This window comes from Narcine bancroftii, chromosome 3 (assembly GCF_036971445.1).
Source record: "Narcine bancroftii isolate sNarBan1 chromosome 3, sNarBan1.hap1, whole genome shotgun sequence".
In the NCBI taxonomy this organism is placed as follows: domain Eukaryota; kingdom Metazoa; phylum Chordata; class Chondrichthyes; order Torpediniformes; family Narcinidae; genus Narcine; species Narcine bancroftii.
Window position 1 is genome coordinate 366,551,991 of NC_091471.1, and position 14,487 is coordinate 366,566,477.

At 38.5% G+C, this 14,487-nt stretch overlaps 1 protein-coding gene across 4 annotated transcripts in view; it reads right to left on the minus strand.

The window, feature by feature from the left end:
• The window catches only part of LOC138759578 (casein kinase I), a 44,935-nt gene that overhangs the window by 3,059 nt on the left and 27,389 nt on the right, over positions 1-14,487 (minus strand). For 2 of the 4 annotated variants that reach the window (XM_069930230.1, XM_069930233.1), the window contains 2 exons: positions 14,221-14,389; positions 13,165-13,304 (listed from right to left, as the gene is read on the minus strand). In XM_069930230.1, the coding sequence (XP_069786331.1) occupies positions 13,165-13,304; positions 14,221-14,389 (309 nt within the window). Of the gene's footprint in view, positions 1-2,464; positions 2,528-5,076; positions 5,123-13,164; positions 13,305-14,220; positions 14,390-14,487 lie in introns of all 4 variants that reach the window. The other 2 variants (XM_069930232.1, XM_069930231.1) reach the window with 2 other exon arrangements.

Below are 14,487 nucleotides of genomic sequence, written 5' to 3' on the forward strand. Positions count from 1 at the left end.
TTTTGAAAAGAAAATATTTCAATTTCGTGATGAAGAAAGGCCACTTTAAAGTATTTTATGTGGCAATATGTGCCATTGTTTAGGTCTGCATACAATATACATTTATGAGAGACCTGTTTGTCACAAGCATAGATTAAATCCCCTAAAGATAAAGGAGATGGAAGTAATTTCAAATCCAACCAATGCACTGTAATACCCCAGTTTGACTTTGAAATTACAAAAATGCTCAAGCTTTTTGAACTTGTATTGAAATTGTTTGAAGAATATTTTAACTATCAAGATCCAAAAAGAATGCAATAGGAACACAGAAAAACCCTTTGAGTATTAACATTTCTTAAATGTAAAAGCAGACTCTCCAAATGTATTAAGGATTCACACCTTTAAACAATTACAACTTTGTAACAATTTTAAGTTTAGCGATTGCAGCGTTCACACACATGCATCTAATATGTTCCATCATGAATTTATTATTAGAAGGCTTAAAGCATGATGAACATCAATGCAGATTTGCAGGAAAATGAAATGACATTTCCCCCTTTACCCCTAACGAGAAGGCCTTTCGGCCGTTGATGAAGACTAACAATTTCCTGTGAAGTAATCAGTTCCAGTGATCTCAAGACCATACAGACTGTGCCCTGACCACAACACAATCACCATTCTCAACATGATCATTTCTAGCGAGGGGAAAAATTAATTTGCTTCACTCCAAAGGGTTAAAGCAATAAGACTATTCATCATCATAAAATGAACCTTCATTTAATAGTTTAAATTTTCTTCAGTATTTAAACTTAAATGCAATATTTATCCAATTTATTTCAGCAACAATTACATAAAAATTTCAAATAGTCAAAATTTAGATGCGGTCAATTTCACCCTCCTTACAAAATTCTGATTGAGCCACATCAGTTGGTAGATTGCAACTTGACATGCAATTGAATCAGCTAATATTCACCTCACTACACTATTCATGCTGTGACAGTAGGATTTTTAGAAAAGGGAGCAGTGTTTCTCTGACAGCTGTTTCTATAGTATTGCTCAAGCAGATTAGAGAGAAAAATTGAAGATAAATTAAAAATTAGTACAACCAGGAAACTACAAAATATTGTCTTGATAATTGTTTGCATCACCGACTCAATACCAGCTACAACCATTTTTCTTTAATAAGGTAATCAGTTTAGTGGCTTTAAGCACAAGGCAATCTTGGATCTCCAAAGTACAGTATTGATTTTTTAATGATCCATTCACTTACTGAACCAGTGCAAATCAAATTACAGACATCTTAGCTTAAATAATATACCCCCCATACATCAAATCTGTTTTGAACACAAAAATATAGCGACACTGCAATCTTTCATGCAAAAAGTATAGTGTGGAACTATGTCGTGGGATGGATCAGGACTTCGTGCAACAAGACCTTACAAGCAGATCAAGCCAAAACTCTCAGAAGATCACTGCAGAAGTGCTCTACAGCAACTAAAGCTGGATAATGCAAACTCCAGAGCATTTGAGAAGCCAGGGTGCAGTCTTTGAAAGTTTTTTTTGGGGGTGGGGGGGGGGGGGGAGGAGAGAAAGGAGGGTAAGAGATTACAAGCAGGTTCAAAAACTGTAGTGGATGGGGGAAAAGCACCAAGCAATATAGTCAAAAAATCCACCTGATCTTCCATTTTTAGCATGGAGACGTTGAACTACTTTCAATGTCCATGCTTCGAGGCTTTTCATAAATAGACCTGTAATGCAAAAATGAAGCAGAGTCGTGCCCTACTCCCTAACCCTCAGAGATTACTTCTAATGCTTTTTATTGATGCATGCAAATTATTAATCCAAATATCCACCCAACAAATATTTAATTCTCAATGTTTGTTCATATAGGAAAACACAGAGAAAAATTGAAGCTACTCTCCAACGTCCTTTTTGGACATCTGAATTCACCTCCAAATTGAACCAGACATTAATATCCACTAAATATTTTGCTGGATAGTACATGCTCATCTGTATCCCAAAACCAGTGGTGGTGGATCCCATGAAAAAAAATCAAATAGGCCATGTATGACCAGCTTTGTATTCTCAATATTCTATTTTCACATGGAATAGACAGATAACACATCTTTCAACAGCCATTTTCCCTCGAGCTAATTTTGAAGTCTTCTGAAACCAGAAGCACAATTCAATATTGAGTTTAGATATAAAAGGAGTGGAAGACTGCAAGAAAGTCTTTGTCTTCTTCCTTCATAGTCCAAATTGAAATTCGCAGTGATCCAGACCACACATATTCCTGCAAACCTCTACACAAAGAGGAAGTTAATAATTATATGAAAGAAAAAAATGAGAAGCATCTTGGACATAGAATGTAATTATTAGTGGATAGTTCGTGGCACTTTAAAGTAAAAAAATCTGATCCTTAGAAAATTGGCCTTCCATCCTCAATCTCTTCTACTTTAATGAGATGGGATTGAGATAAACTCACCCAATGCTGCTTTCAATGCGTGTGGACCAGCTACATGCCATGATGCTCGAAGGGTAGGCTATTCTGATGTGGGGGAAAAGACAACCAATTGTAATCTATACCCACATAAAACCATTGTGTACAATGAGTTGTAATGCTCAAGTAATCATGTGTTTGGCTAAATTGGCAGGTTGGAACATGTGCAGAGTTTGAAAATGGGAACCATGTAGAATTTATTGGAAAATATGTCCCATTCCACAGCAGCAAACAACTGATTTGTAAGAACCAGGATATCCAACACAAAATAGTGCAAAATGCCAACCTGTGAACAGACAATGAGAGCATTTTAATTGTGATCACAGACTGAAATTTCAAAATTGTTTTCCTTAAATGAAATGAAAGTTACCCCAAGAGCACTTGCACTGGACACCTTTGGTAAAATAGCATGGAAAACTTGATCAAGGTTTCTGTGCAATTCCTAGCTTTGCATGCAGTGTTCCTAAAATTCCGATTTCAACTGGCATGTTCAAACACAAGCCAAAACACCTTTTTACAAGTGCCCTTCCCAAGCTCCTTTCTCCCCCCCAACTTCTTAATCCAATGAAACAATATAAAAACCTGGCTTGAATATTTTAATCCACACAATTGATAAAACATGCACAATTCATAACTGATAGCATCTTCCACTACTTTGCAGTCTTTCCTCTTCAATATCCAGCACTTAGGAGCTGAAATTAAACACTGGATAAGATCAAAGCTTTGTAAAAGCCATCACCTTTGAAGTAATCTATCTTCAGATGTCTACATCCCCATCACCCTCCATTTCCACAACAATGTCTTCATGCCACCTAAACACGCATCCACAGGACTACGAAACATGACAGCAATTGCTTCATCAACCACCCAAAATTCACTGTTTTAGTGTGAAAAAAGCTCAATCTTTGCTGCCTGTAAATCCCACTCTCTTGCTCACCCCACTCTTCATTCCTGAGCTCATTGCCTACATTAATGCAAATTTAATGTTTTTAGTCTTGTACTTAAAAAACTTTTCCACTTCGTGTCTGCCCTCATGCCCACATCCGTGTCTTTTATGATGTGTCTACCAAACCACTCCTTTGGGTCTTTGATCACTCATACTGTATTAATTCTATTGGCTTAATCCTATTCCTGTGAAGCTCAAGATATTTTATATTACAAATAACAGCCATGACTCAAGACAATTCAAAACAATTTCAATAGCCGTTCCATCTGATTTGATAAAATCAAAAGCTTGGCAAACTGGAAGAGGAAAGAAATTACAATTAGAAAAGTTAAAATACATGCAATGTGGTTAGACACCATAGAAAGATTTAGAGAGGTAGAACAAAAGATGATCCTTTTCTGAAATGGATAAACATCTGTAAATAAGGTGAGCTTCAAGTGGAGCTCAAGAGCAAAGATATATGGAGGGAAATAAACTATATGATGTGGTGTTATTATTGAATCCTCTCACTGTCTGTTGACTGGTATATTCTTCCATGACTAATTTTTAAAGTTAGACTGCACACTAAAAATGCACATCCTCATCTTTAATCAGCAAGGATATTGTTTTTAACAGGAAATATTATTTTATTCATGGAATTAAGAATATTTTCCCACTATAGTATCAGCAAATAATAATGTTTAGTGTTTATGCATTAAATGATGAACACGTTTCAAGATACTGTAGAATTTCATGACATGGGAGGCAATTTGACTAAGCTTATGCTACCCAATACTTTCCAACTCTTGATCCTATTTGCTCCAGCACTTTAACCATTACAATAGAAATATTTAGCAGTCGAACTCTGATGCGCTAAAATTCAAACAGTTGGGCAGAGAAGACAATAAAAATAGCTTTCGATCAGCAAAATTAGGATAATTAGTAATTAGAAGCTGTTGAATTTTAATAGTGCCTTGGGAACAAATTCCCAACACATGCATGCCAAATAATAGCAAACTTCTCAAACCAATACAATAAGCCAGAATCTTGAGTTTGTCTGCCTGTAACTAGGTATAAAATATCCTGTTTTTATGCTTTGTAATTATATGACAAAAACATTCACAATCAGAAATCAAGTCAGCACTGCAGAATGTGCAAGCAGATTTCATTCTGACTGAAGCATAGATCACCAGTTGAGAAGCAGATCACCAGCCTACACACAGAGTACCGTAGGTTACAGCTACAAGCCAAACCAGCCCAGCTAATGCAAACCCAGAATTGTTGCAACACACTTTTCCATTTTCATGAAAATAATCCAGACACTTCACCTTCAAATTAGTGATCTGTATACAGGTGGGGTGAGCAATGAGAAAGGGTTTCCATGGTGCAAAATTTGCAACTATTTTCAAATGCAGTTGATGATGAGTAAAGTTTGTTCTTTGTGGAACGTGTTTAGTATATTTGAAACGCCATGGAGCTTGCAAAATCACAGTATTCTTCCACACTGTTTTGTGCCGCAGTTTCAGGGGTGTATTTTTAATACTAAGTGTAGCAATGCAAGACAAGGAAAAAGGTTGGACCAAGCTTTCATGTTATGCATGGATTATTTTTTTTTTAAGTTAAAAAGGCCACTTTTTGTGCCATTGGAGTATAATTTCACTTTTACAGTTACCAGAAATGTATCCTCATAACCTCCAACGCAATTCATCCAGAAACATCTGTAAGGGAAAACCAGATGATACACAATGTCTATTTACTTTCATACATGTCATACTTGAGATGTTTTGAGGTGAGTAGGAAAGATTGAGAAAGTAACTTCTGGCTCTCATGACACCTTGCTAATCAGGACACTCATCAATTTCTTCCACCGCACATAGCTACGTACAGAATTTACCAACGTCCACTCCGAATTTCTCACTCTAAATTTAGTCAGAACCTACACAATCTCATTTTTAATTATGTACACATTAAATAAATTGGAAAGGCTACATCGCTCACTTTAACAATACTAAAAGCTACCGACAGTCCTTTTTTGAAGAGAATGGGTAGCACAATACTATTACAGCACATTGACCTGGGGTTGAATCCGGCAAATGACTTGACTTGTTCTCTCAGTGTCTGTGTGGGTTTCCTCTCACCCTCCAAACCGTATGGGGTTGTAAATCAATAGGATAGCACGGGCTCATGGGCAGGAGGGCCTGTTACTGTGCTGTACATCTAATTTAGTATTGCTGCACTACGTAGAAAGGTTAACAAGCGCCACAATTAATTCATTTAATGCAATTAATCACTTCTCAAAAAGTTTGACACAAAATTAACTTCCAATTTACACAGCCCTGAAATAACTTCTCGGCTTGAAATGTGAGAGGATGGCTTTTGCAGAACTGCAAAATTTCACAATGGAGAGCCATCTGGTTGGAATTCAGATTTTCCTCGTGATTTTATTTACTTTTAATCACTTCCTACTTTGGTTTAAAAAAAAAAACAGGAGTTTGACCATAACAGGAATACAGATTAAAAAGGAATAGAAAACATTCTAACATTTTTTTTTATAAAAACCTTACTTTTTAAAAAAAATAGTGTAGTATACAAAATTAGGTCTTGTTAAGTAGTAAAACATGATTTACTACTGTACAAATGATCTGAAGCCATTACAAACAGTACTTTTTAAAAAATCAAGTCTTTTGTCTCAATACTTGCTTTTAAAAAAAAAATATGGCAACTTAAAACAACGACTCACTCAAGTACACTGCACCACACTGATAAATAGTCTTGAATTCATGGGAATTCTTCAAACATTCTTTTTAAAGTATCGGTAACATACAGCAATTTATAAATGAAAGCAAATACTATTCCCAAAGCCTCATTTACAACTTGTTGTTCAAATGATATTAATTAGTGACGTGCTTCATTCCTTTTTTTAACCACAAGACAGAGAAACACTGTCCCTCTCACTGATCTTGTCTGAGTGTGTAAAATTATGCTCACAGATGTTCTTGAATGTGGGAGTTTGTGGTTTCAAGTTCATGCTTCCATGCAAATGTGACAGTTTATACTTAGGGAAATGTTTTCTAATTACTTTTATTCTCTGAGGGCTCTGAAAACAAGAGAACTGTCTTCAGTCTGAGAGTTATGAGAATGTGCAGGGTGCTACCAAATGGTATTGAATGCAGGCACCGAGAAAACTAATATTTTTCGTCACATTTGTAAACTGCTGAATTGAGTCAATGATATGGACCAGGTACACAAACAAAAGAAAAGGGCAGTACTGCTAGAGCTGCTATAATGCAGCGCTGCCGGGTCTGGGCCCAAGATGGCAGCACCTGTGATCAGCAGCTGTAATGAGGGGTTGAGCCGAGGATTGGCACAGAGCACCAGAAAACAGAGATCCCTCCCCCATTTCAGAAGTAAAGGAGACAACCCATGGGATAATGACCACGGTGGCAGACCAGTGAGGGACTCTTGAGGCCTCACACAGGCAGTGACTCAAGGCGAGGAACCCACGTAGGCTGCGGGCCTACTGCCGACTGGGGCCAGTAGACTTACACCAGGCTGCGGACTGCTGGAGACTGGATGAAGGGGTACCAGGTATTGGAACTGAGATGTGAGAGGGTGTCAAAGGCTTCCTGATTGGGGCAGAGATGTGCATCTGGAGCTCAGGTTGCTGAAGGCTGTGGTGGGAAGCCATGAAAAATTCGGTGACAGGGTGGGGGGAAACTCTTGTGCTTCTCTTTCTCTAGATGTTAAGGGGTGTTGGGCAATTTCTATTGATAGCAAATCTTTGTCTGCCTCTTGGTAGACTAAAGGAAATTTTGTGTATTATCACATTTTCTATTTTATTACATGACAATAAAATAACCTTGAAAGAAAGGTCTTCCAATAACTATTCTAACATTTTTTTTTAAAAAACCTTACTTTTTAAAAAAAAATAGTGTAGTATACAAAATTAGGTCTTGTTCAATAAGTTTCACAAAGGTCCTTGAATACAGAGGTTGCAGAGAAAGGAAGATTAATGCAAAATGCTTCTTCCTTATGATCCTGCATTTTACACATTAACTTGTATAAAATTATTCAGATGACATCATGGTGCCAACAAACGATGGTGCAGTAGACTTACACCAGGCTGCGGACTGCTGGAGACTGGATGAAGGGGTACCAGGTATTGGACAGGTTAATTAACAGTGGCTGATTTCACTGTATTTTGCTGCATTTATAATTTCCCCCCCTCCCATGTGTTTTTGTGCACTTTGAAAAAATGTGGGTAAAATCATCTTTTTACATGCAATTCAACAAAATCGACATCTGGAGAAGAATAAAGACAGAAAAGCTAAATAAAGGGTTAGTGTGTATTTATTGATGGTCAGAGATATCATCTAACAGAATGTTCCCCAATTCAGAATTACAGATTAAAATACTGCCCCATATAAAGTTAAACGGCAGGTATGTATTGCTTTGGTACCACTTCAGTTCTAAAAAACAAAAGCTTTATTAATGCCATGAAAAGATTGAAAATAGAAGTACGAATCTGAACATTTCACAAATAATCAAAATTTTCACATTCTTGGCCCAATCTAATTGAACCTTTTGTGAAGTTCTAATCCACATGGATTCAAAATATTTAACACTCGATGGGGGAGTCACGTGATGGAGTAGTGGCCGGACGGTGAACTCCAGCCCTCTCCAGAAAAGTCGGGAAAAACAAGAGAAAACACAAAGGCACAGAAATAAAAGTTACAGAAAAGTGAGTATAAAGGTGGAAAGAAGATGGCGACAAAAAAAGAAAAGTCGAAAGCAACGGTAAGAAGAGAGGAAGAGAAGACAAAGGAGGAAAAAGGTGAAGGCCTTACCTGTCCGAAGAGGCCCGCTGCGGAGAGAGAAACCCGCTCCCTCAGGTCGGTAAATAATGGACTACAAAAATGGCTCGCAGAGCCGAACAAAAGTGCGCAACCGCGCATGCGCGAAGTTTCGCGCATGCGCGATGCGAATGAAAAAAAACACACCGACGGGAGGGGGGACCAGCTGGGGAGTCGATCTCCACAGCCGGCAACGACAGCTGCAGAACACCTGCAGCAAGAAGAGACCACAGAAGACAATAGAAACAAGATAGAAGAGGAGGAAAGGGCAACAAAGAAACAACAGATGGTCAACCCAGAGGAAGAAGAAGAGGAAGAGTATGGTGAAATAGAAGAAGAAAAGAGAGGCAAGGTAAAGGATATACTTGCTCTTATTAGAGGATACATGGAATCATTTAAAGAATGGCAAACACAGGAATTTAAGGATTTAAGAAAAAGAATAAGCAACACAGAGGAGAAAATAATTAAAATGGAGATGACCTTAACAGAAATGGGAAAAAAAATGGACAAGATGGAAGAGCGGGCAGTAGCAGCAGAAATGGAGGTAGAAGACTTAAAAAAGAAATTGGAGAAATCTAATAAAAAAACTAAAGAGACACAAGAACTACTAGCTCAAAAAATAGATACAATGGAAAACCATAACAGAAGAAATAACATAAAGATAGTGGGCCTTAAGGAAGATGAAGAAGGCAAGAATATGAGGGAGTTTATAAAAGAGTGGATCCCTAAGACCCTAGGATGTCCAGAACTACAGCATGAAATGGAAATAGAAAGGGCACATAGAGTATTGGCCTCTAAACCACAACCACAACAAAAACCAAGATCTATTGTAGTAAAATTCCTAAGATATACTACAAGAGAAAAGGTACTGGAGAAGACAATGGAAAAAGTAAAAGAGGGCAACAAACCACTGGAGTATAAAGGGCAAAAAATCTTCATTTATCCAGATATAAGTTTTGAACTCCTAAAGAAGAGAAAAGAGTTCAATACAGCAAAGGCGATTTTATGGAAGAAAGGGTATAAATTTATACTAAAGCATCCAGCGGTATTGAAAATATTTATTCCAGGACAGCAAAACAGACTATTCTCGGATCCAGAAGAAGCACGAAAATTTGCAGAACAATTACAAAAATAGACTGAGGGAGGAAGACGGGTAATGAGAGTTAAAATGATCACGACTGATATGTATGTGGGTAAAGACAAAAATAGACTGAGGGATGAAGACGGGTAATGAGAGTAAAAATGATCACGATTGATATGTATGCAGGTAAAGAGGTATAAGAGTGAATAGAGACAATGAGCATACATGAATGTATCTGTACTTAGAGGAAAATATAGATAGTATAGACAAGAATTAATAAGGGAAGGTAATGGAATAGAGAGAATAAGGAGGGAATTAAAAGAGGGACCTTTGTGACATATGAAAAGTGAAATCTTTTCTGGGGGAGGCGGGGTGGGGGGAAATAGCGGTCACTGCACAATCAGTTGACGCTTGCGAGTGGATTCGCAAATCCAAATGGAGAGGGGAGATGTGGTTGTCCGACAAGGGATAAAGGACAACTCAGGAGGTGAAGGGGAGATTGGGGATAAATAAGATAGAAATAGGAGAATAAGGAAAATGTTAGATGTTGTAGGAATGTTGTCTTATGAAGAGTTGAAAATAAGAAAACAGAAATGGAAAAGGAGGAAAGGTAATGATGGAAAAACGGAAAGAGAAGATAAACAAAATATAAAAGGGCTACGCTGAACTATATGTCTTTAAATATTAATGGAATACATAACCAAATTAAAAGGAAGAAACTACCAAATTTAAATGAATAAATGTATTCCATTAGAAAAAAATAACATATTGGTTAAGAAATAATATTGAAATATTCGAACAAGTATAGGAGCCTTACATTAAATACAATAGCGAAAACCTACCGGGGACAAACATTACCTAAGTTGATGGAAGGAGAAGGAAAGAAAAGAATGGACTCAGTAGAATTTCTGGTGTAATTTTGTTGAATGACAACATTGTCTGACTGGATTAATGCAACCTAGATTGTATACCTAAAATGGATGAGAGGGGGGGGTGGTTTGGGAGGAAAGGGGGGGGGGGAGAAAAAGTCACTGTATATGTGTGAAAAGAAATAGTGTATATCATGGCTAATGTGATTTATGGTGTGAAAAATAAAAAAATTAAAAAAAAAAAAAAAAAAAAAATATTTAACACTCTATCATCGAGGCATCATCCCATTCAGGTGACACCCTCACAATTTCTGATATCAGAACATTCAAAATGAGACCAATTAAAAGCACCCTTTCTCTCCCTGCACTTGCACCTCTAATAATAGATGGACCACCAAAGAGGATCAGAGAACCAAAGTAGGTTTTTAAAAACTGGGACTGAAAATGTCAGGCGAGGTTCCTTTATTGTGATTGACTTGTTAAAATTGGTTTAAATCAGGGGTGGCCAACTTTTAAATTTAGACATACTGCATGGTAACAGGCCATTTCTGCCCACAAGTATGTACTGGGGCCAGCATGGACTTGTGGACTGAAATGGCCTGTTATTGTACTGGTTTAAATGCTAATCTTACTATAACAAAATTTGTACAGGGATAGTTGGCTAAACTTAACTGTGCTTTTCTGCTACTACTTTGGTCCATGAAGGAACGTAAGGGTTCAATCAGGCAGACGCAGCACGGTTTTAGAAAGGGAAGATCTTGTTTGACAAACTTGTTAGGATTCTTTGAGGATATAATGGGTGGGGTGGATAGAGGGGAACAGGTTGATGTTATCTATTTGGATTTCCAGAAAGCGTTTAATAGGGTGCCGCACAAGAGACTTCTCAGTCAGTTACAGGAAAGCGGAGTCCGGGGAAGTCTATTGGCCTGGATTGAAAATTGGTTGTCTGACAGGAGGCAGAGAGTCGGGATAAATGGGAGTTTTTCAGGTTGGCAGAGAGTGGTAAGTGGGGTGCCGCAGGGGTCGATGTTAGGCCCACGACTGTTCATCATTTACATTGATGACTTGGAGGAGGGGACAAAATGTGGTGTAGCCAAGTTTGCGGATGACACCAAATTGAGTGGAAGAGCAAATTGTAATGAGGATGCGGAGAGTCTGCAGAGGGGTATAGTTAAGCTGGATGAGTGGGCAAAGGTCTGGCAGATGGAATACAATGTTAGTAAGTGTGAGGTTATCCACTTTGGCAAGAAAAATAAAAGAGCTGAACATTATTTAAAGGGTGAAAAACTACAGCATGCTGTTGTGCAGAGGGACTTGGGAGGGCTTGTGCATGAATTGCAAAAAGTTAGGTTGCAGGTGCAGCAGGTTATTAAGAAGGCAAATGGAATGTTGGCCTTCATCGCTAGATGTTGCAACTGTATAAGGTACTGGTGAGACTGCACCTGGAGTACTGTGTCCAGTTCTGGTCTCCATATTTGAGGAAAGATATACTGGCTTTGGAGATGGTCCAGAGGAGGTTCACTAGGTTGATCCCTGGGATGAAGGGGTTGACTTATGATGAAAGATTAAATCGTCTAGGATTGTATTCGCTCGAGTTCAGAAGAATGAGAGGAGATCTTATAGAAACATATAGGATTATGAAGGGTATGGATAGGATAGATGTAGGAAGGTTTTTTTGAGCTGGCCGGGGAAACTAAAACAAGAGGACACAGTCTCAAGATTCGGGGAGTAGATTTAGGACAGAGATGAGGAAAAATAGTTTTTCGCAGAGAGTAGTGAATGTTTGGAATTCTCTAACCAGAAAAGTGGTTGAGGCTGCCTCATTAAACATATTTAAAATTCGGTTAGATCAATTTTTACATGATAGAGGAATTAGGGGATATGGGGAGAAGGCAGGTAGGTGGAGTTAGGTCATAAATTAGATCAGCCATGATCGTATTGAATGGCAGAGCAGGCTCGATGGGCCATTTTTGGCCTACTCCTGTTCCTACTTCCTATGTTAACAGCAACCAAACGTAACACTGAAATTACAGACAATCCAATAGTTAGGCAGTATGTCATATGGAAATTCACCACAACCAAAACAAACATGGAAGGAAAATTTGCTCTTACGAAATGTGTTAAAGAAACTATTTTTTCAACTCATTTTTTAAATGCATGCGCAGATGATGGCACTTTGCATGATTGAAAAAGTCATACGAAGCGTTTTCTGTGAACGCAACCTCCTGCCACCCTGTACTGTGGGTGTCATCTGTACATTCTAACAGTGATTCTCAACCTTTTTCCCCCACTCACATAGCACCTTAAGTAATCCCCTACTAACCAGAGCACCTATGGTATCCTATGTGGTTAGTAAGGGATTACTTAAAGTGAAGAAGACTGAAGAGCTCACCTCACTGACAAAAGACAAAGGAGGAAAAACCCAACACCCAACCCCAACCCACCAATTTCCCCCTGCAACCGCTGCAACCGTGTCTGCCTGTCCCGCATCGGACTTGTCAGCCACAAACGAGCCTGCAGCTGACGTGGACATTACCCCCTCCATAAATCTTTGTCCGCGAAGCCAAGCCAAAGATAACAAAGTGGTATGTGAGTGGGAAAAAAAATTGAGAACCACTGCTCTAACACAAGAATCCCACCATAATAAGCTGAAAGAAAAATCATCAAGGTCTCCATCAAATTTTCTTTAAATCACTGTAGCATTTATTGTCCATCTTGCTTGCCCAGCATAATTAAGTGATTTACTGGACCACTTTGAAAATAAAACCAAGACCAGCAAGTTTATTTCTTTAACAGACACAGGTTAGCATTTACTAAAATCTTAATACATCCTTGATCATATTATTAGCTCTCTTTTATTTCCAATTCTTTCTGCATTAATTTTGTCAAAGCATCTAGAGCCAACATTAAAAAAAATCTCTATAATGGAACAAAGAAATGAATCACGCATAACATACCTGTGATGTTGACATTCGCGATGTGTCCTGACGTCCAGTCAAGTCTGTTGAGGAAACATTAACAGCAGCCCCACGATGTAACCGCATGCTCACTTTCCGCTCGCGCTCCATGCCAGAGACAGGACGTGGAGATGTGTTAGCTGAATAAATTGAAAAACATGAATCAAGCTCTCCCTCACAATAGGCATGACAGGGGGAAAAAATCCTGTGTTCATTTTATCCAGCGAATGTATCAAGATTGGTAAATAGAAGTATTTACAGTTGAACATCTGTAATATTAAAGGAAGAGGTATTTTGATATTACTTTACCATATATACTCATGTAATAGTTGAGGTTTTAGACTAATTTTTTGGGTCAAATTTGGCAGGGGGGGAGAAGTTTGACTTTTACACAGGTCATACTTTTGACCATGGTATGTACCTGCTCCATTCAAGGCATCTGGAGTTTGGATGACTGGAACTGAGTAGTAAAATCGTGGTTCGGGCATCAGGAACTCTTAGAGGGCGGGTGGCCGAGGCAAGGAAACGTGGTCAGGGCGTCGGGATTTTCAGCAGGCGGCCTAGGCGATGGTCTGCAGTCGGGGCATCGGGAGATCAGATGGGTGGGCAGTCAAAGCCAAAAATATAGAGGGGGGAGGGTGGAATCTACTTTTACACAGGATTGATCGTTGCACAACTATATATGTATAATTAGAGACTGTTTGAAAAGGAAGTATTTGTATTCATATGAACACCCCATCACAAGCACTGAGATGTACAAGCACATACAGCTTACGAACTGGCTCTTCAGCTCACAATGTCTCATCAACACAATGCCCAAAGTAAACTAAAACTATGCTGCTTGATGAGACATATTCCATTATTCCCTGCATATTCATGCATCTGTCTGAAATGTTGTGTCCAAGGAAGGAAGGCTACTTCATTTTTGGAACAATGCAAATTAAAACGGAATTGCAAAATAAAATCTCAAGATTTCGACCTGCATAACAAAGCAGGAGTCAACTCAAACAGACCTTCTAAAATTGACTTCTGAACCAAATTCAATAAGTGATTTACCAGTGTGGGACGTGGGTGTAAGAGGTGTCTGTGGTGCCACTTCCTGATTTCCTCTCAGTCTTCCAGAAGCAGTTGAAGGTAATCCACGAGCTGCTGGATTTCGACTATGCCTCATTCTTTCCTCACGCTCTCTACGTTCCCGATCTTCATCTGCTGCTCTGTTGGCTCCCTGAAATGAGGGAAGAAACCAAATATAAAAAGAAACTCAGCTTTCAATTACAGATCTCAAGTAATCCAAGAAGTTTCTTGCTCAGCCTTATTCCTATC